This window comes from Rana temporaria, chromosome 7, assembly GCF_905171775.1.
Source record: "Rana temporaria chromosome 7, aRanTem1.1, whole genome shotgun sequence".
Classification (NCBI taxonomy): Eukaryota; Metazoa; Chordata; class Amphibia; order Anura; family Ranidae; genus Rana; species Rana temporaria.
The window spans coordinates 187,170,287-187,192,149 of NC_053495.1; the positions used below are offsets into that span (position 1 = coordinate 187,170,287).

The 21,863-nt window shown below is 43.7% G+C and overlaps 1 protein-coding gene and 1 long non-coding RNA gene across 4 annotated transcripts in view; both read right to left on the reverse strand.

Moving 5' to 3' along the window:
* Positions 1-11,588: 11,588 nt before the first annotated feature.
* LOC120945994 lies at positions 11,589-12,991 on the reverse strand. 3 transcript variants are annotated; one of them, XR_005750638.1, is made up of 3 exons: positions 12,850-12,991; positions 12,451-12,793; positions 11,589-12,401 (listed from the first exon to the last, which is right to left on the reverse strand). It is a non-coding gene; the product is annotated as an uncharacterized LOC120945994 (long non-coding RNA). The 3 variants fall into 3 exon arrangements; XR_005750637.1 differs by having other exon boundaries at positions 12,696-12,991; XR_005750636.1 differs by having other exon boundaries at positions 12,451-12,991.
* A 2,960-nt stretch (positions 12,992-15,951) lies between these two features.
* GIPC2 (GIPC PDZ domain containing family member 2) overlaps positions 15,952-21,863 on the reverse strand; it is a 152,805-nt gene continuing 146,893 nt past the window's right edge. The window contains exon 6 of the mRNA XM_040360646.1: positions 15,952-17,138. Within this exon, the coding sequence (XP_040216580.1) occupies positions 16,987-17,138 (152 nt within the window). The 3' untranslated portion in view covers positions 15,952-16,986. The remainder of the gene's footprint in view (positions 17,139-21,863) is intronic.

The window sequence follows — 21,863 nt, forward strand, 5'->3', positions numbered from 1 at the left end:
CTCACGTTTTTTACGTTTTTTTTAAACTGCGCATGCGCCGGGCGCCTACATCTCCCAGTGTGCATTGCGGCTAAGTACGCCGCACGGGCCTATTGATTTTGACGTGGACGTAAACAACGTAAATCCCGATTCGCGGACAACTTACGCAAACAACGTTAAAATTTCGAATTTCGCGGCGGGAACGGCAGCCATACTTGACATTACTATTCCAACTAGGGCCCAGCTCTAACTTTACGTGGCCTATCTCTTACGCAAACGGCGTAAAAGTACTGCGTCGGCCGGGCGTATGTTCGTGAATCGGCGTATCCCCTCATTTACATATTCTACGCCGACCGCAAAGGAAGCGCCACCTAGCGGCCATCCAAAATATTGCAATCTAAGATAGGACGGCGCAAGCCATCGTATCTTAGATATGTTTAAGCATATCTCTGTTTGAGCATACACTTAAACATAAGTCGGCGTAGATTATGAGTTAGGTCGACTTACCTACTGATAAGCCGGCCTAACTCTACCTGAATCTACCTACATGTGTGTGTAAAGGCAGGCGTCCCAATACTTTTGGTAATATAGTGTATTTATACTAAGTGGTGAAATAAATAACTAATAAAACTCAGATGTTGGACATGGCCTGATTTTGGAGAGAAATGTGTTTTCTGGACGAGGTAGACCAAGAACAAATATTCTGTAAAGTATTGCGATGAAAACAGATGAATTGTCACAAAATAAAAGAAACCCTTCGAATGACTGACAGCTGTATTTGGACCACGTTTGGCAGGAGTGTCCAACCTCCACAAATAGTCTGTGAAAGACTAAACAAAACGACAGACCTTGAAGTAGTTCTCTTTGTGGAATGGCATGTAGCAGGTTTATGTGTCACTGCTGACAGACTTCTCTGGAAATGCGCAGCTTGGGGCGGAATACTGAAGAAGACATATTTGGCTGATATCTCCAATGCAAACCTCATAACAGAAAAATGCATGTCAGTTTATTTATTTGAAGTAGCTTGTGATGGAAAATGAAGTGAGAGCCATCAAGTGAGATGAAGATACTGTTAGATCTTCCATCCAAATAGTCACACGTGCTCAGGAGGTGGCCTCCCACAGAGCAGCATAGTCACATAGGCGGTGGACTAGATTACACCAGGATTTGATAAATGGCTGCAGGGAATCATAATAAATTGTCACGTAGTCCATTCGATTCAACCTAATAGCTTTGCTTAAAGTGGAGGTTCACCCTATAAAAAAATTCTAACACTGCATCCAGCCCAGTTGTGCATATAAAATGACACTGACCTTTTTTTTTTCCTTTCCGTAGATAGCGTTTAGCCGTGGAATTCACCGCGGCTTCCGGGTAGCGAATCCCGCGGGAGTGGGCGTTCCTATTGACATGCCAATTGATTGACATGCTAAACGACGGCGCACACAGCGCGTCACGACTTCCCGAAGGAAGCTCGGGTCGGCTCGGCTCTATTCGGCGCCTGCGCACCGGCGTTCGGCTACTTTCGGAAACTCGTAACGCGCTGCATGCGACGGTCGGAAGCCTGTCAATCAAATAGGAACGCCCAGTCCCGCAGGCCATACCCGGAAGCCGCGAAGAACATCTATCTCTAAAACGGTAAGTACTGCATTGATTTAAAAAAAAACACCCGATTCTGCTTCCCACAATTAGCTTAAATCTAATGTTAAAAATTGATTTTTTTTGGGTGAACCTTCACTTTAAGTACAATCAATACAAATCAATAAAATGTTCTAAAGATGATTGCACGTGAACAATTAGTCCATGAATCAATTCATCCGATAGATCCACAGGTGAAAATCCAAGGTGGGAAAGCTTCAGTGAGTTCAAAGTAAAGTTGTGAATAGACATGTGCATTCGTTTTCGTTAGAATGCATTTTCGTCCGAAAATCTGTTTTTTTCGTTATCGTTTTAACAAACGATAACGAAAGTGCAAGAAACGAAAACCGAAAGATCCGACATAAAAAATGCTTTATTTTCGTTTTCGTTGTGGTAAAAAGTCGATATAGAGAGATTCGACATTATAGTGAAAAGATTCGACACCATAGAGAAAAGATCCGACATTATAGAGAAAAGATTCGACACTATAGAAATAATAGATTCGACATTAAAGAGAATAGATTTCGATTTATGAGAAAATAGATTCGACATTATAGAGAATAGATTCGACATTATTACTAGTCATACAACATTAGAATTCTTGTAGGCGGAATATTCGAATGGAAATGTACGATTCGACGTAAAGATTCGACGTTCCGTCGAATATTCGTTTGACCAATCGACAGAAACCAAAAATATTCGACGTTCCGTCGAATATTCTTTTGACCATTCGACAGAAACCAAGTATTATTGGATTTTCGGACGAAAGCCCCAACGACAGAAACCAAGTATTATTGCATTTTCGGACGAAAGCCCCAACGAAAAACGAAATAAATCAAAACGATTTTCGGGAGTAACTAAATAAATTTATTTTCCAAACGAAATATTCCAGTCTGCACATGTCTAGTTGTGAACATCCAATGTGCAAAAAATGATTCCACTATGTGCAGCCAGCCCGTCACCTGGAGATAAATTAAAGGCTTACCAGAAAGCTAGTGACCGCCCTTCGCAGGGGGGTCAAAACAGGCTTATAGATGGATGAATCCTGCGGAATCGTTCCTTGGTCTTCCCACACCGATCAGCCCCGATCCACAGCTAGCAGGTCCTTCCAAGGGTATCCTTCCAGGGTTATCACAGGTGTGTGAGAAGCACACACTCAAAAGTGGGATGGAAATTTAGCCGCAATGGAAATAAAAAAGAAAAAGGAAAAAAATCCCATAGCGCAGGCGTTTTGAAAAAGGGGGGGAGGTTTATTGAACAAATAAAGTTTAAAATACAAACACTCTCTGTCTTCCCATCAGGCTGTGCGTGGCGTATTGCACCTTGGTAGTACAGTGGCCTTGTGGGTAATGTAGTCTCAATTCTGCCCACATCAATAGGGTCTCTGTCTTTGATACCACAATGCCCATAATGCTTTGTCCATGAATAACCGGACCAAGCAAGCTTTAATACTCTTAGCATGTAACAAACACCAGAGGGAGCCAACTTCTATTAAACACAAATTGTAGTCCATTAATATGCTTGCAATATTAATACCTTGCTACATGTGATTCCAGGAATCATAAGGGTTTACTGGTAGCTTGGATCCAGGATCATACACACATCACCTCCTACACTCATGTGCTCTCCTGGAATAAAAGTATTGTTATAGAGATTTCACTGATGACTATGTAGAGGAAGAGTCACCTCTCACACTCAGGGGATGCACAACTGAGCATGAAAAAAAATCTTCCAATATTTCAGCAACACATCTACATGACCTTCTTCCCAATGCTAGCCAGGAAATGAATATCATTTTGTCATCCTTTCCTTTTCTTAAGACAAACAAAGTTTATGTCACAACTCATTTTCCAGCTTACAGTTTGGGTTAAGACTTAAAAGCAAATAGAAAAAAAAAGCTGTTTCTTCTAGTGAAAGTTTGTGGTCATAAACAGAAATTGAAGATCTTTCAAAACTATTTCACCTTCCCAAAAAATATATTTGCACCAAAATAAGCAGCTCCTTACCCACCTGAAGATTTACCCCCCTTCATGGCCATTTTTTGCGATACAGCACTGAATTAGTTTAACTGACAATTGCACGCTGTTGTGCGACGCTGTACCCAAATAAAATTTGTATAATTTTTCCCACAAGTATAATTTTCTTTTGGTGGTATTTGATCACCTCTGTGGTTTTTAATTTTAGTGCTATAAACAAAATAAGATAAGAACAATTTTTTTTTTTTACTTTCTATGGAAGAGCCCTGGGACCATCATTAAAAAAAATACAAAAGTCAGAATTCTGAGATTCAAAGACGGAATTCTGTGTTTCAAAAGTCAGAATTCTGAGATTAAAAGTCAGAATTCTGAGTTTCAAAGTCAGAATTCCGAGTTTCAAAGTCAGAATTCTGAGTTTCAAAGTCAGAATTCCGAGTTTCAAAGTCAGAATTCCGAGTTTCAAAGTCAGAATTCCGAGTTTCAAAGTCAGAATTCTGAGATTCAAAGACAGAATTCTGTGTTTCAAAGTCAGAATTCTGAGATTCAAAGTCACAATTCTGAGATTCAAAGTCACAATTCAGAGTTGAGTTTCTAAATATAGCAGTCTCTATTAGGAGGATTTTAGGAGCAACTTGCAATAATGTAGTAACACCCACAGACCATCATTCTGCAGACATACAAATCTTGTGGAAAGAATATTTTCGACCACTAGTGGTAGAGAAAAATACACTGCGCTAACATATAAATTATTGCGAAACACGTGAGTGTGAATAGCTGCCAGTACTAAATACCTAGAACCAAAGTAAAAAGACAAAAAATACGAAAAAAAGTACAGTGCTAAAAATATATGTGATCACCAAAAAAAATTAAAAAAAATTAGTGAACAAATAAATGAATAGTGAAAAGAGAACAATAGTTCAATAAAAGTCCAAAAAAAATCATATATTGAATAGTGATGTTGAAAGTAGAAATCCTCCACCATAAAGGACACCCGGTATATAAAGATGTAGTCTCCTTACCAGATGATAAGACCGGTATTGCAGCGGTCTTTATAGGGCCCAGGGATATTTAAAAGTCCTCCCAGTGGACTAATTCAGATGCTGGAATGGGTCTCATAAGCTAAGTGCATGCCTCCAAGTATAGTCACTTCAAGAATGAGTAGAGCACAAATACAGCGTGTAGACTGAATGGTTTTCGGAGTGGCGTCTCCTCTGTGTTTTTCCTCCGTCTGCTCACACTCTGTCACCGTGTATCTCCGGGTAGTGCGTGATGACGTCACAAGCTAGGCCACGCCTACGCGTTTCGTCACATACAGGACGTCGTCGGGGATTGGCTGCAATCTGCCTCCTTTTCTGTCATCTGCTCTAACATAAAGAGCCATACTGAAAACGAGTGTATTGTGTGTGTGTGTGTGTGGGGGGGGGGGGGTGACACAGCTTCCATAGATAACAGAACACATAGGCCAGCACAGCTCTGCACCCACACACACAATACACATGTTTTCAGCTTGGCTCTTTATGTTGGAGCAAATGACAGAGGAGGATAAAACAGCAAAGCAATGAACTATTAATACAGTTGAGGAACCAGAGAGCCCAGCACTGCCTGCTTCCCCATACTGTGTTAGCTGTAACTAAAATAGAATTACAGTTCCATATACAGAGCAGAAGACTTGTATGTCTGCAGAATGATGGTCTGTGGGTGTTTTTAATCTCAGAATTCTGACTTTGAAACACAGAATTCGGTCTTTGAAACACAGAAATCTGACCTTGTTACCCTGACTTCTGGTTTTAAATCTTGGAATCCTGACTTTGAAACACGGAATTCTGTCCTTAAAAATCTGAATTCTGCCATTTAATCTCAAAATTCTGACTTTGAAACTCTGAATTCTGACTTTTAATCTCAGAATTCAGACTTTGAAACTCAGATTGTTTTTTGTTTGTTTTAATGATGGCCCCAGGGCTCTTCCATAAATTTCTGCTATAAAACATATGCAGTAAAAAAAAAAATGTCTTTTTAAATTTAGATATATATATATGAAAAAAATATATATATAATTTTTTTTTATATATAAAAAAGGGGGGTTGTCATCCAGGCCCTGGGGATCTCCGGGCCCATGGGGACCCCCGTACCCCTAAAAAAAAAAATATTGGCCCTTTAATAAAAAATAAAATAAAAATATATTAGAAAAAATATATATTTTTATAAAAAAAAAAAAGGGGGGGTTGCCATCCGGGGCCCTGGGGGCCTTCGGGCCCCTGGGGACCTCCTGACCTCTAAAAAAAAATTGGCCCTTTAATAAAAAATAAAATAAAAATATATTAGAAAAAATATATATTTTTATAAAAAAAACAAAAAGGGGGGGGGGTTGCCATCCGGGGCCCTGGGGACCTCCTGACCTCTAAAAAAAAATTGGCCCTTTAATAAAAAATAAAATAAAAATATATTAAAAAAAAATATTTAATTTTTTTATATAAAAAAAAAGGGGGGGGGGGGTTGCCATCTGGGGCCCTGTGGGGGTTGCCATCCGGGCCCCTTACAGGTGTACTGCCTGTACCCCCCTGATGGCGGAGCTGCACCAGATTCTCAGTGCTCCAGTTTTAGTAAATCTCTCCCTTATTTATACGTTCCCTTTAAAAGTGGTAGTATACTCTGTACTACCACTTTAACCTACAGGTAAGCCTATAAAAAGGTTTACCTGTAGGTATAAAGAATATCTCCTAAACCTGTAAGGTTTAGAAGATATTCCCCTCGCAATGCGCTGCTGACTGCAGCGGCACATGCGCATCGGAGATTCTCGGCTAAACGCCCGGCAGCCGCCGGACCTTTCCGGGGAGATGTCTCCCGCGCGCATGCCAATCACAGCGCTGGAGCGGCTATACCCAGAAGACACGCCAAGGCAAGATGACACCTCCCTTGGCGTGGGCCAGGTAAGTTCCTCTCACCTCGTTTCACTAGCTCATTATGGCTTTTGCTTTTCAGGTGTTAAAAAAAAAAATAAACGGCAGCGGGTTTACTACCGCTTTAAGCTGAGAAAACATTTGCGCTTATTGCCAAGACAAAATTCTATATGTTTCTTTGTTTTTCGCATAAAGTATTTTTTTATCCACTTATCGTTTTGTGTGTAATAAATTGTATAGGAATATATTTCTTGCAAAATGCAATGTGATTAGTCATAAAGAAGTGTACATAACAAACAGCTGTGTCCTCCGCTTGCCTCTCCATGTATGGCAGAAATGTTTAGGCTTTTTTTCCTTGTTATCGGCTGCAGATGAGACATGAAGTATTACAGAGCCTCTTGCCAGCGGGGATTACGGGTAAAATAAATTTCCACCATATCAAGCCATTAAATACAGCTCAGGCTCCTTTCTATCAGCCAATCTGGCAGCTCTTATGAAAGCATTGACCGGTGACTACGTGTTGTGTTTACACACAGAAAGTAGTATTCATAGCGCTGCGGCTATACATGTATACACATCTGACTACTTAGATCAGGGGTCCTCGAAATCTTCAGCTCACTGACCCCCTTCATCCAGATTCACTGTTCACCGAACTTCAAATGTTAATAATGTAGCACTACCCCCGAAGGAGCTGCTGGTTTGTTTTGGGGCGGCATGTTACGTCTATTTCCTCGCCGTCTAGGGTATCAGATGAGAGTTGAGAAAAAGTTCAATGTCCACACTTTAGACTTCTTTTCCTTTGATTTATTTGCTGAACTTGGTAAAATAATAAAATAAGTAGTTGAAGAGGTGGAAAGGTAATAAGTTCAGGTGTATAACTTCTGTCTGGAAACACTCCGGCTTCCAGCAACACAGCTTTCGTTGCCACTCTAGCCAGAGTGGGTATTGTGCACCCGGATCATGGGTGTCCGCTCCATAGGGCAAGGGGGGGCAATTGACCCCCCCTGGAATCGAGAAGGTGTTGAAGAGTGAAGACACCCCTCCGCGACTAAAGCAGTGACAGTGCCGCGGTGACAGGCAGGTTAAAACAGGGAGAGAGAGAGGCGAGCTGCTGGCCGTGGCGTTGCAAGAGGGGGTGGTCTGGTGCGGGGTGACACCACTGCACCTGACCAATCATCCCCTACTCTCGTGGCCGCAGGCTGTCTTAGCAGTCCCGGGCCGGATGTCACACAGGCACAGCGAGCAGAGTGAAGCCGCCTCCCCCTCCAGTTCTGTGCTGAAGGGGGGGTCTGTGCTGAAGAGAGGGGGTATGTGCTGAAGGGGGGGTCCATCCGTGCTGAAGGGGGGGTCTGTGCTGAAGGGGGGGTCATCTGTGCTGAAGGGGGGGTCTGTACATTCTCTAGACTATATTTATATGGGCATGGAAGCTGAATTATCTCAAGAGCTATTTTATCGGTAAAGCGCCGCTAAAAAGCAGCGTTTTAGCTGCGCTATTTCGGCCGCTAGCGGTCATAGAAAGGGTTAAATGCGACTGTGTATCGCCACTGCCGAAGCGCCTCCCCCTCCCCGAAAAAAATTCTGCGGACGCCCATGACCCGGATAGGCCTCTCTCACTAGCCTAGCAGCCGGGATGTCACACGGAAATGAGTAAAGTCTCTGCCACCGACCTTTTCACAGATGGAGGTATATTCGGTCCAAAATCCTCTCAGCACAGGATTCAGCACCCGGATCTCTCCCAAAGAACTTAGAACTGACAGGCGACCATCATTCAGCCTCTCAGTAATAGTGCGTCCTTCGATGAAGTTTAAGGCCTCTCCTGAGATACTAGCCTCGTGCTCGGTGCTCTCCAAGACAGGTGCATCATCGGGTGGCTTCCTCCCTCAGGACGGACAGCACAAGACAACGCCGCAAGCGTAGACCCAGTCTGACTACCGAGCCTACTTAGTAGATCACAACCCCGGACCAACGTGGTCCCAGGGCCAGGAACACTTGAACACGCAACCCCGGCCAGGAGGGTCACACACAGGGGGGTGGTGGGACGACAGACCCAGGATCGACGACCCCGGTCCAATGGCGTTTGTCCCTTAAGTACTCCTACTCTGCATGCACAGCGGGACGATCAACTCCCACTGATTGGCTGCAGAAGGGGAACACCCAAAACACCTTGACCTGACTGCTGCCACCCTCGGCCTATGGTGGTAACGGCACCCCAGACAACAATAGTGGTCACTCACAGTACAGCCATGGCTGGAACAGAGGCCCAAAATTTGGAAAGAATCATACAGTCTGAGTCAACTAACTCTCAGCTTACCCTCTAAATGTAAAGCAACGCCAGCTAAAAAGTAGCAGGCCGCTACAGTTCTATAACAATAATGTAATAAATACTGCTTTAACCACCTTAATACAGGGCATTTTCACCCCTTTCTGCCCAGGCAAATGTTTAGTTTTTAGTGCTGTCGTGCAACACTGTACCCAAATATTATTTGTCTCCACAAATAGAGCTTTCTTTTGGTGGTATTTGATCACCTCTGCGGTTCTTATTTTTTGTGCTATAAACAAAAGAAGAGTGACAAGTTTGGAAAAAAAACACAATGGGGGTTATTTACTAAAGGCAAATCCACTTTGCACTACAAGCGCAAACTACAAGTGCAAAGTGCACTTTCAAGTTCAGTCGCTGTAGATCCGAGGGGGACATACAAGGAAAATAAAAAACAGCATTTTAGCTTGCACATGATTGGATGATAAAATCAGCAGAGCTTCCCCTCATTTCAGATCTACTCCTCAGATTCACAGCGACTGCACTTCCAAGTGCACTTTCAGTGCAATTTCAAGAGCACTTTGCACTTGTAGTGCAAAGTGGATATGCCTTTCATAAATAACCCCCAAAGTGTTTTAATTTTTGCTATAATAAATATCCCAATTTAAAAAATAAAAAAATACATTTAAAATTTAGGCCGATATGTATTCTTGTACATATTTTTGGTAAAAAAAAAAAATTGCAATAAGCATATATTGATTGGTTTGCGCAAAAGTTATAGCGACTACAAAATAGGGGATAAATTTATGGTTTTTTTTTACTAGTAATGGCGGTGATCTGCGATTTGTATCGTGACTGACATTGCGGTAGACATATCGGACACTTTTGACACATTTTTGGGACCATTCACATTTATACAGCGATCAGTGCTATACAAATGCACTGATTATTGTGTAAATGTAACTGGCAGGGAAGGGGTTAACACTAGGGGGCGAGCAAGGGGTTAATTGTGTGTCCTAGGGAGTGATTCTAACTGTAGAGGGAGGGGACTCACAAGGGGAGGAGAATGATCTGTGTTCCTCTGTACTGGGAACACACCATTGGTCTCCTCTCACCTGACAGGGCGTGGATCTGTGTGTTTACACACCTGTACAGATCCACGGTCCTGCTGTGTTCACAGGCAATCTTTTTTTTTTTTTTATAGGTGTTTTTTCCTTTATTTCCACCTGGTGATGCTGCCAATAACACACTTCCTGTCCTAGGGTGACAATGCTGACTCATTGTACTACATATGTATAGAGCAGTGATGGCGAACCTTGGCACCCCAGATGTTTTGGAACTACATTTCCCATGATGCTCATGCACTCTGCAGTGAAGTTGAGCATCATGGGAAATGTAGTTCCAAAACATCTGGGGTGCCAAGGTTCGCCATCACTGGATAGAGGAACAGTGTTGCCACCCTTGGACAGGAGGACAACAGGGTATCTACCCTTCTCCATAACAGGGGGAGATGTTTTGTAGTCCACAGAGAGATCTAGAGAAAAATGCTGATAACAGTGAGTGAGCACATGAAGTTATCAGCTCACAAGGTTTCTGGCAGGACTTTTTCGCACATATTGAACAGATACTGTATAACAAACAACTTTTAATGGCATATTTAACTACTTGCCGACCACCGCATGTATAAGTACGTCCACAGAATGTCACGTACAGGCATATGGGCGTACATGTACCTCCCTGCTTATCCGCGAGTCGGGGGTCCGATCGGGACCCCCCGCTACATGCAGCGGTCGGAATCAAGCGGGGAGCGATCCGGGACGACGGCGCGGCTATTCGTTTATAGCCGCTCCGTCGCCAACCCCCCCCCCCCCCCCTGAAGAACGGGGAGAGCCGAATGTAAACACGGCTTCCCCGTGCTTCACTGTGGCGGCTGCATCGATCGAGTGATCCCTTTTATATGGAGACTCGATCGATGACGTCAGTCCTACAGCCACACCCCCCTACAGTTGTAAACACACACCAGGTGAACCCTAACTCCTACAGCACCCCCTGTGGTTAACTCCCAAACTGCAACTGTTTTTTTCACAAATGTGTCAAAATTGTCCGAAGTGTCCGCCATAATGTCGCAGTCACGAAAAAAATCGCTGATCGCCGCCATTAGTAGTAAAACATTTTTTTTTTTATAAAATTACAATAAAACTATCCCCTATTTTGTAAACGCTATAAATTTTGCGCAAACCAACCGATAAGCGCTTATTGCGATTTTTTTACCAAAAATAGGTAGAAGAATACGTATCGGCCTAAACTGAGAAAAACATTTTTTTTTATATATATATATATATTTTTGGGGGATATTTATTATAGCAAAAAGTAAAAAATATTGAATTTTTTTCAAAATTGTCGCTCTATTTTTGTTTATAGCGTAAAAAATAAAAACCGCAGAGGTGATCAAATACCACCAAAAGAAAGCTCTATTTGTGGGGAAAAAAAGACGCCAAATTTGTTTGGGAGCCACGTCGCACGACCGCGCAATTGTCTGTTAAAGCGACGCAGTGCTGAATCGCAAAACCTGGCCTGGGCATTTAGCAACAAAATGGTCCGGGGCTTAAGTGGTTAAACAGACCAAAAAAGAGCAAATAAGAGAAATTCATTGTTAGGGTTTACATACACTTTAGGGAGCCATTGAAAATAAAAATGTAGCCATTGACAATATTGTTTTTTAATATTTTATATCATATACCAATAAAATATATACAGCTTAACAGTTCAAGCAATGTTTTATACAAAAAAAAAAAAAACAGCAATCAAAAGTTAAAAGTCTTATCAATATCATCAGCATTATGTTTTTTCACAAACCTGCACAATTCCAGCTCACGTTTTGTTGAACGAACACGTTGGTCATGAGTCATATGTTGTAATTTCATTTTTTAAAAGTTTTGTTTGAATTTCAAGGTTGATGTGACACAGGTTTTATCTGATCCAGATGTTAAATAAAAACCACGCTGGTGTTGTTTAATCAAATGAATACAAGTCAAAAATATAAAATAAACAGTGGTAGAACTGCTACAAGAGGATCTCCACAATGGGCGTGAGGCTGAAGGGCAAAGAATGTCATGGAAGATGCCTTCTCCTTATACAGATAAGTCCTTGCGCCAACTGCCCATGCTGCCTGCCCAGGACAACAAGGGTTTGTACTACTATACAACCAAACCACACCTTCTTCTGAGTCTGGATAGGCAGTACGATCTATACAACCAAACCACACCTCCTTCCAAGTCTGGATAGGCAGTACGATCTATACAACCAAACCACACCTCCTTCTGAGTCTGGATCGGCAGTATGATCTATACAACCAAACCACACCTCCTTCTAAGTCTGGATCAGCAGTACGATCTTTACAACCAAACCACACCTCCTTCCGAGTCTGGATAGGCAGTACGATCTATACAAACAAACCACACCTCCTTATGAGTCTGGATAGGCAGTACGATCTTTACAACCAAACCACACCTCCTTCTGAGTCTGGATAGGCAGTACGATCTATACAACCAAACCACACCTCCTTCTGAGTCTGGATCGGCAGTACGATCTATACAACCAAACCACACCTCCTTCCGAGTCTGGATAGGCAGTACGATCTATACAACCAAACCACACCTCCTTGTCAGTCTGGATAGGCAATACGATCTTTACAACCAAACCACACCTCCTTCTGAGTCTGGATAGGCAGTACGATCTATACAACCAAACCACACCTCCTTCCGAGTCTGGATCGGCAGTACGATCTATACAACCAAACCACATCTCCTTCTGAGTCTGGATAGGCAGTACGATCTATACAACCAAACCACACCTCCTTCTGAGTCTGGATAGGCAGTACGATCTATACAACCAAACCACACCTCCTTCTGAGTCTGGATCGGCAGTACGCTCTATACAACCAAACCACACCTCCTTCCGAGTCTGGATAGGCAGTGCGATCTATACAACCAAACCTCACCTCCTTCCGAGTCTGGATCGGCAGTACGATCTATACAACCAAACCACACCTCCTTCCGAGTCTGGATAGGCAGTACGATCTATACAACCAAACCACAAACCACACCTCCTTCTGAGTTTGGATTGGCAGTACGATCTATACAACCAAACCACACCTCCTTCTGAGTCTGGATAGGCAGTACGATCTATACAACCAAACCACACCTCCTTCCGAGTCTGGATAGGCAGTACGATCTATACAACCAAACCACAAACCACACCTCCTTCTGAGTTTGGATTGGCAGTACGATCTATACAACTAAACCACACCTCCTTCTGAGTCTGGATAGGCAGTACCATCCACGCTACCATTCACAGAGTTTTTTTTATTATCATTATTATATTATTATCTCTCTCTGGGTCTGGATAGGCAGTATTACCCATAATACCAGTCTATAAAACACAACGTTTCTGTATTATTACCAGCCAAACCCATATGCTCTCTGAGTCTGGATAGGGAGCGCAATCTACGCCTTTTCAGAATCACACGTTTTATATTGCCAAATAGACCCCACCTGTCTTGAAGCTGGACGGGCAGTATAATCTGTACTACAAATCCCAATCACAGAGGTCTTGTATTATTATTATTATTATTATTATTATTACCAACCAAACACCTCTTCCTCTAATGCCACGTACACTCGGTCGGAATTTCCGACAAGAAAAGTTTGATGTGAGCTTTTGGTCGGAAATTCCGACAGAGTTTAGGCTCCATCAGACTTTTTCTGTTGGAATTTCCGACAGCAAAAATTTGAGAGATGGTTCTCAAATTTTCAGACGGGAGAAGTTCGCGCAAAAAAAAAAACATGCATGCTCGGAATCAATTCCACGCATTTGCTCGGAATCATTGAACTTCATTTTTGTAGTGTTGTATGTCACCGTGTTCTTGACGGTCGGAATTTTGTGTGACCGTGTGTATGCAACACAAGATTCAGCCAAAATTCCGCGGGGGAAAAAAAATCCACAGTTTTCTTGTCGGAAATTTCCAATCATGTGTTTGCGGCATAAGAGTCTGGATGGATAATACAATCCATGCTACCAGTCCTTAACCACTTGCTTCTCAAGCCTATTCCGACTATTGCTAAAAAATTACTAAGAATTCCCAAACATTATATACCTGTGTATTTTTAAGCAAAGGCCCTACTAGAGCAGTAGTCTCCAAAATGCGGGACTGTGCATTCGTCACTGCGTGTAAGCATGGGGGGGGGGGGGGGGGGGACGCTTTGAATTTTTAATTATTTCATAATTTATTTTATTTTTTACCCTGTTTTTTTACAAAAAATAATTATTCATTCAAATTATTCATTTTTCCCACAAGGGATGTAAATAATCCCTTTTTACAGCAATAACAGTGACAGGCACCTTATGAAGAGATGGGGGGGGTCTATCTCTCCTTGGGGCTCCAATGCAGCCGATCAGACACAGATCAGTCTAATCGGCTGCTTCACTGGCCACTATGTGGCCAGTAAACAAAGAATCGGTACCGGAAGTGACTAAATGGTCGTTGTTTCCAGGTTCTGGAAGGATGCCACCTGCTCAGGACAGCCTGGCAAAGACAGCAGCGGCAGCGGCAGGGGGTGGGACCCCCTTTTGCTGCCTAGCCGCTCTGATTACTTTTATATGAAAGAGAATCACCGGTATTAAAAACCGATACTGGGATCATGGTCGTAGCCTCAACTATGATCCCAGTATGACGGCTTCTCTACCTTGACATATGTACTGTGGCCGGTAGGGAAGCGGTAAATATTAGAGGTTCTCTAAAGCTCCATTCACACTTGCATGACTTTGGAGTACACCTTCGGTGCAACTTTGGATGGGTGCGACTTGGATGTGACTTGTTGTCCCTCTGCAAACATGGACCCACTGTTGCGCCACTGTTACATATAAAACATTTAGGTACACTTTCATGCAACTTTTGAGGGTTAACATTGACGTCTATGGCCCGCACGTTGCATGAAAGTCGGACCAAAGTAGTGCATAAACTACCTTAACCACTTAAGGACCCCTTCACGCCGATTTACGTCGGCAGAATGGCACGGCTGGGCACATCAACGTATATGTACGTTGCCCTTTAAGCCCAGCCGTGGGGTCGCGTGCACTTGAGTCCCGCATTCGGTCCCCGGAACTGAAGAACGGGGAGAGCTGTGTGTAAACACAGCTTTACCGTTTCTTACTGTGGCGCCGTGATCGATCGTGTGTTCCCTTATATAGGAAATCACAATTGATGACGTCACACCTACAGCCACACCCCCCTACAGTTAGAAACAGACATGAGGTCACACATAACCCAATCAGCGCCCCCTTGTGGTTAACTCCCAAACTGCAATTGTCATTTTCACAGTAAACAATGCATTTTAAATGCATTTTTTGCTGTGAAAATGCCAATGGTCCCAAAAATGTGTCAAAATTGTCCGCCATAATGTCACAGTCACGAAAAAAAGCTGATCGCCGCCGTTAGTAGTAAAACATGTTTTTTTATAAAAATACAATAAAACTATCCCCTATTTTGTAAACGCTATAAATTTTGCGCAAACCAATCGATAAACGCTTATTGCGATTTTTTTTACCAAAATAGGTAGAATACATATTGGCCTGAACTGAGGGAAAAAAAATGTTTTTATATATATATTTTTGGGGGATATTTATTATAGCAAAAAGTAAAAAATATTGTTTTTTTTTTCAAAATCGTCGCTCTATTTTTGTTTATAGCGCAAAAAATAAAAACCGCAGGAGGTGATCAAATACCACCAAAAGAAAGCTTGATTTGTGGGAAAAAAAGGACGCCAATTTTGTTTGGGAGCCACGTCGCACGACCGCGCAATTGTCAGTTAAAGCGACGCAGTGCCGAATCGCAAAAACTGGCCGGGTCCTTTAGCTGCCTAAAGGTCTGGGTCTTAAGGCTGCATTCACACCTCGGCGTATATACGTCTGAAGTGCGACGCTCGTGCCGCTGGAGGGGCGAATTTCCATTGCTGTCTATGAGATGGTTCACATCTCACGGCGAACGCCGAAACGCCGTACGCCTGCCGCCTGAAAACAAGTCCCGACCCCTTTTTTTCAGGCGGCTTTCGGCGTTCGGCATAGACCGCAATGGAAATAATTTGTGAAAAAAAAAAAGTTAAACAAATCGCGGCAAAATACGCCGTGTACGCGGCGTTACAGTGTGAATGCAGCCTAAGTGGTTAAAGTAGTTGCAACTAAGTCGCACATATATGAATGGTTATCATTGGAAAAAGTTGATATCCAAAGTCGCGCAAGTGTGAATGGGGTGTTATACTCTATACTAACGATCACCCGCCCTCCTCTATGGTGGGCAGTATTGTACAGGCTACCAGTCTAGAATCGCAAATGTTTGTATTATTACCAACCAACCCCCACATCTCTCAGTCTAGATAGGCAAGACCATACATGCTGCCTGTCCAGAATCACAGGAGTTATGTGTTATTACCAACCACCCCCCACCGTCTCCTCTCTCAAAATAATCCATTTTACTTATACCCAGTCAGGTAGACCCTCACAGTATCTAGCAAAACGACAGAAGATTGTAAATCATTATGTACTATACAGTATGTGGCAAGCTCTAAACAACTATATCTGACAGATATTTCATATTTCGTTATAGGTATCCATACCTGGTCCAAGTCTTGTTTTTTTCCCTAATGGACAAGATCACCCAAAACCTTTAAAAATAAATTGAGACTTGGCAAATTTATAGTTTTGCTTCCACCACTACGGAGCTTCATACTTCATGCTGCGTTACTCTAAATATACATTGAATAAAAACTCCAATAGGGGCAGAGACCATCCTTATATTGACCCTAGAAATGGGTGGAGATGGGAACTCAGGTTCCGAGATCCTACCAAAGGGACGCATAAGAAAATCCAGTTGGTGATTCAGACCTCCATCCACTCAAAGCAAAGCAACGATAATGAGTGGATTCCCCCTATACAAAGTAATAAGCGACTCAATAACAATCGCCGTTTTCACATTATATGTGCGCTGTAGAGACTCACTACAACCGGACAAAAAAGTGCGCAGTCTGTCATTCTGGAGATATACACAAGTTGATTGCTTGGTTTGTGAAATCAGTGGAATTCGTGGAGTGTCCTGTGGCTTATCCCAGAGGAACGCTATTATAAAATTTAAATCGGTCAAGTGTTTAGAAGGGTAATTAACGGGGATTCGAAATGTCAGTGGATCGCATTAAAGACGCCCTTTTTTAGCATCACCAATGGCTCCCCAAACATCAAAGACAAACTCGTCCGGGAAAGCAAAGTCTCCGAGAGCTTCATCCAGAGCCACAGCAAACTCATCTGGGTTATTCTTGTCCCTTCCGGCTTCTACCATTGTCGCGGCTGTAGAAAAAACAGAAACAGAGAGATATGTTAGGGGCGCCAATATAAAAACAAAAAAATAATAATAAAAAAAAAACATAAAAAAAAAAATGGAAAAACAATTAGGTAGATTCAGAAAGAGTTAGGCCGGCTTATCTACAGTTAAGCCGACCTAACTCTGAAGCTGCACCGACCTATGTTTAAATGTATTCTCTAACAGAGATACACTTAAACATATCTAAGATACGACGGCGCCGCCGCAAGGTTTGAATTTTTTACGTCGTTTGCGTAAGTCGTCCGCGAATCAGGAGTTACGTCGTTTACGTCCACGTCGAAATCAATAGGCCCGTACGGCGTACTTAGCCGCAATGCGCACTGGGAAATGTAGGCGCCCGGCGCATGCGCAGTGGCAATAAACGTTAAAAAACGTGAGGTCAAGCCTCATTTCCATACAACACGCCCCCCTCCAACCAATTTGAATTAGGCGCCCTTACACCCGGCCGCTTTAGGCTTCGCCGCCGTATATTAGCAGGTAAGTAGATTGAGAATCACTACTAGCCTAGCTAATTTACGGCGGTGTAGCCTAAACAGGCTAGGCTACGCCACCCTAAAGATAAGCCATTGTACCTGAATCTACCTAAATGTTTTTTTTTTTGGAGGGGGGGGGGGGTTACGATGACTTTAACCACTTGCCGTCGCCGCACCGTCATAATACGTCCACAAGGTGGCTCTCCTAGGCGAGACCACGTAAATGGACGTCCTGCCTTTTAGCCGCCACTAGGGGCGCCCCCGACTCCCGTGCGTGTGCCCGGCGGGCGCGATCGCCGCCGGGCACACGCGATCGCTCGGTACAGAGCGGGGGACGGGAGCTGTGTGTGTAAACACACAGCTCTCGTTCCTGTCAGCAGGGGAAATGCTGATTTTCTGTTCATACAATGTATGAACAGAAGATCAGTGTTTCCCCTAGTGAGGCCACCCCCCCCCCCCCCACAGTAAGAACACACCCAGGCATACTTAACCCCTTTCCCGCCCCCTAGTGTTAACCCCTTCACTGCCAGTGGCATTTTTATAGTAATCTAATGCATTTTTATAGCACTGATCGCTATAAAAGTGGCAATGGTCCCAAAAATGTGTCAAAAATGTCCGAAGTGTCCGCCATAATGTCGCAATACCGAAAAAAAAAATCGCTGATCGCCGCCATTACTAGTAAAAAAAAATATTAATAAAAATGCCATAAAAATACCCCCTATTTTGTAAACGCTATAACTTTTGCGCAAACCAATCAATAAACGCTTATTGCGATTTTTTTTTACGAAAAATATGTAGAAGAATACGTATCGGCCTAAACTGAGGGAAAAAAATGTTTTTTTATATATTTTTGGGGGATATTTATTACAGCAAAAAGTAAAAAATATTCATTTTTTTCAAAATTGTCGTTCTATTTTTGTTTATAGCGCAAAAAATAAAAAACGCAGAGGTGATCAAATACCACCAAAAGAAAGCTCTATTTGTGGGAAAAAAAGGACGCCAATTTTGTTTGGGAGCCACGTCGCACGACCGCGCAATTGTCTGTTAAAGCGACGCAGTCCCGAATCGCAAAAAGTACTCTGGTCTTTGGGCAGCAATATGGTCCGGGGGGTAAGTGGTTAAAAGTGCAGCAATTTGGTTGTATATTTCAAGGATCCACCACATTGGATATCAATTCAATGACAGTTGTTGGTCAATGTAAAGCTTACCATACAGGCTACAATAAATCTTTACAAACCTCACTTGATCTACCAAAACTATGTAATAGGACAGAAACGACTCGATTAATTTGCATCCAATCTGGTAGGCCCTTGTCCTACCTTGTTGTTGGCATATAGCATCTTAGGTCCTGTGTCAACAAGCTTTGACCTTGTGTTTATGGCATCAGTGTGACATTAGTTTGAGATCATGAAGAATTGACAGGCACATTTATCTTTTTTGTTCTATGCCACCCTGACTGCTTCCTGGGGGGGACGTGTGTCGTCTGCCCGGGCTGCTAGGCCGGAGATTGGGCCTATCCCGGGGGCATCTAGCTGCCAGGCTGTGTGAGGGCCTATCCAGAAGAAAGAGGGCAGCGCAGGGTTGGGATTGCAGCTTGCAGTCCAACCAAAAGTGATGGTTCTGCCAGCCGGAGAACCTGTTGTGGTCGGAGGTAGAAGGGAAGCCGTTGCCACCAAGGAACTAACCACCTTTATCAGGGACCACAGTGGGTAACTGGAGCAAGTACTGGAGTGGCATTCTCACCGAACAGGCACGGTGGAGAATCTGGAAACTTCAGGCGGTGATCAAGTCAGGGACCCAACCAGAGGAGGTGACGTTTGTAGAACAGCCCTGTGAGTGAAGCCAGGGACCGAGCCGGTTAGCAGGGGAGAAGCTTGAAAGGTATCTGGAGTGCCAAGCAGGAAAGCGTGGGTGACGCTTGAGGGAAATACCACCGCAAAAGCCTGGAGAAGCTCACGGGATTCAGAGCCAGTGAATCAGAGAGTCCAGTGAGAGACTAGGAGCTCAAGGGGCTGAAGAGCTACAAGTGGACATTGAAGCTGAGAGAACTGTTGAACTTTGTGTTAGGAACTGTTTGATACAGTTACCATAGGAGACAGCAAACCTGCACATGCAGAAGTGGCACCTTGCTGGGCCTTTCCCTGTACAGCCGTTTTCCTATTAAAGTCTCAGAGTCTGCCTATTGAAATTGCAACCACTGAAGGGTGTCCTAGCCCTAACCCCCTTTCTCTTGCGAAATATAAAAAGGACGGTTAAAAACAATAAAACCTCTTTTGCATCCATGAAGTGTCTTGCGCCCAGTGACTTTCACCATCTTTGCCCCCACTATGCCTCATAACCCGCTACATATTGAAGGTTGTCAGAGGTCTGTGGCCTCAAAGGTTCTCATTAGACTGGAAGAGTTTAGAGATTCTGCTACAAGACTTTTTCAATCACTTTAAAGGAAATTGTTCCCATGAGGTTTAGATATACTGGCCCATATTCTCTCTAAAAATCCGCGGGCTGCGCTTAAGGCACTTACACTCCGCTGTCCCAACTTACAGGAGCAAGTGTTGTATTCCCCAAACACTTGCTCCATAAGTTGGGACGGCGGAGTGTAAATGCCCCAGCGTAGCCTGGCGGATCTCCAAGGGGGCGGCTTGTATTCAAATTAAGCGCGCCCCCGATTCTAATGAACTGCGCATGCGCCGGGCTTCAAAAAGCCCAGTGCGCATGCTCCAGTTCTCGGCGGAAAACGTCAATGACGCTGACTTGTGCGTCATTGACGTAAAGTCGTATTCAAGAATGACTTACGTAAACGACGTACCCAACGAAAAAACACGACGCGGACCCGACGCCATCCGTAACATGGCCTAGGTGGGACTTGCGGAAACTTACCCCTCATATAGCAGGGGTAAGTTTCCGCTTACGCAAACGACGTTAGCGACGGTTACGCGACGCAAACTCGTTCGGGAATCGGCGTAGAAGGCTCATTTGCATAAGCAAATGAGTCCTTCATGTAAATGCCATCTAGCGGCGGCCGGCGTCATTACATTTAAGATCCGCCAGTGTAAGTGACTTACAGATGGCGGATCTTAAGTGTATCTATGCGAAAATGATTCTAAGAATCAGTCGCATAGATACACTGGCCAAAAAAGGGAGTTACGATAGAGTATCCTGAGATACTCCATCGTAACTTCACTGAGAATATGGGCCACTGTATACACTTGAGTATAAGCCGACCTTTTCAGCACATTTTTTGTGTGCTGAAAAAGCCCCCCTCGGCTTATACTTGAGTCTCCCACTGTGTCATGCAGTCAGTTGGGGCCGATTAGTGTAACAAAGCCCCGCCCCCTCCTCGTCCTCAATGACGGACGAGGATGAGGAGGCTTTGTTACACTGCACGACACAGCGGGAGATTAGGTACATAAGGCATGCAGATGGGCACAGCGAGGCACAGTAAGGCTGCAAATGGGCATAGTGAAGCTGTAAATGGGCACAGTGAGGCACAATGAGGCTGCAAATGGGCACAGTGAGGCTGCAAATGGGAACAGTGAGGCTGCAAATGGGCATAGTGAAGCTGTAAATGGGCACAGTGAGGCACAATGAGGCTGCAAATGGGAACAGTGAGGCTGCAAATGGGCATTGTTGACCCTCTTTTCCACTTACAGTAGCTGCTGCATTTCCCACCCTAGGCTTTTACTCGAGTCAATACGTTTTCCCAGTTTTTTGTGGTAAAATTAGGTGCATCGGCTTATATTCGGGTCGGCTTATCCTTAAGTATATACCATAGGCGTGCGCACAGGGTGTGCCATGTTTGCCCAGGCACACCCTGATCACCCCGTGCAGTATAGATTGCCCCTACTGCCCTAGCTCCCCCCTTCCCACCACACCGCTTCTGGATTCCCTCCTCTCCTCTCCCGGCGACTCATGCTGCAGGGATGTTTTAGGATGAATGGTGAAGGAGCCGGTAATTACCGTATTTATTGGCGTATAACACGCACAGGCGTATAACACGCACCCTAACTTTAAGAGGGAAGTTTCAGGAAAAAAACTTTCCACAGCCCCCTGCGTATAACACGCAGGCACAGATTACCCTCCATTTTTACGGTAAAAAAGTGTGTTATATGCCAATAAATACAGTATGTAATTTACTGACCCCTTCCCTTTCTGAATAAACACAGTGAGTGATCAGTAGCGTGTGTTTGAGCTTTGGAGTGCACACCCTAATGCAATAGG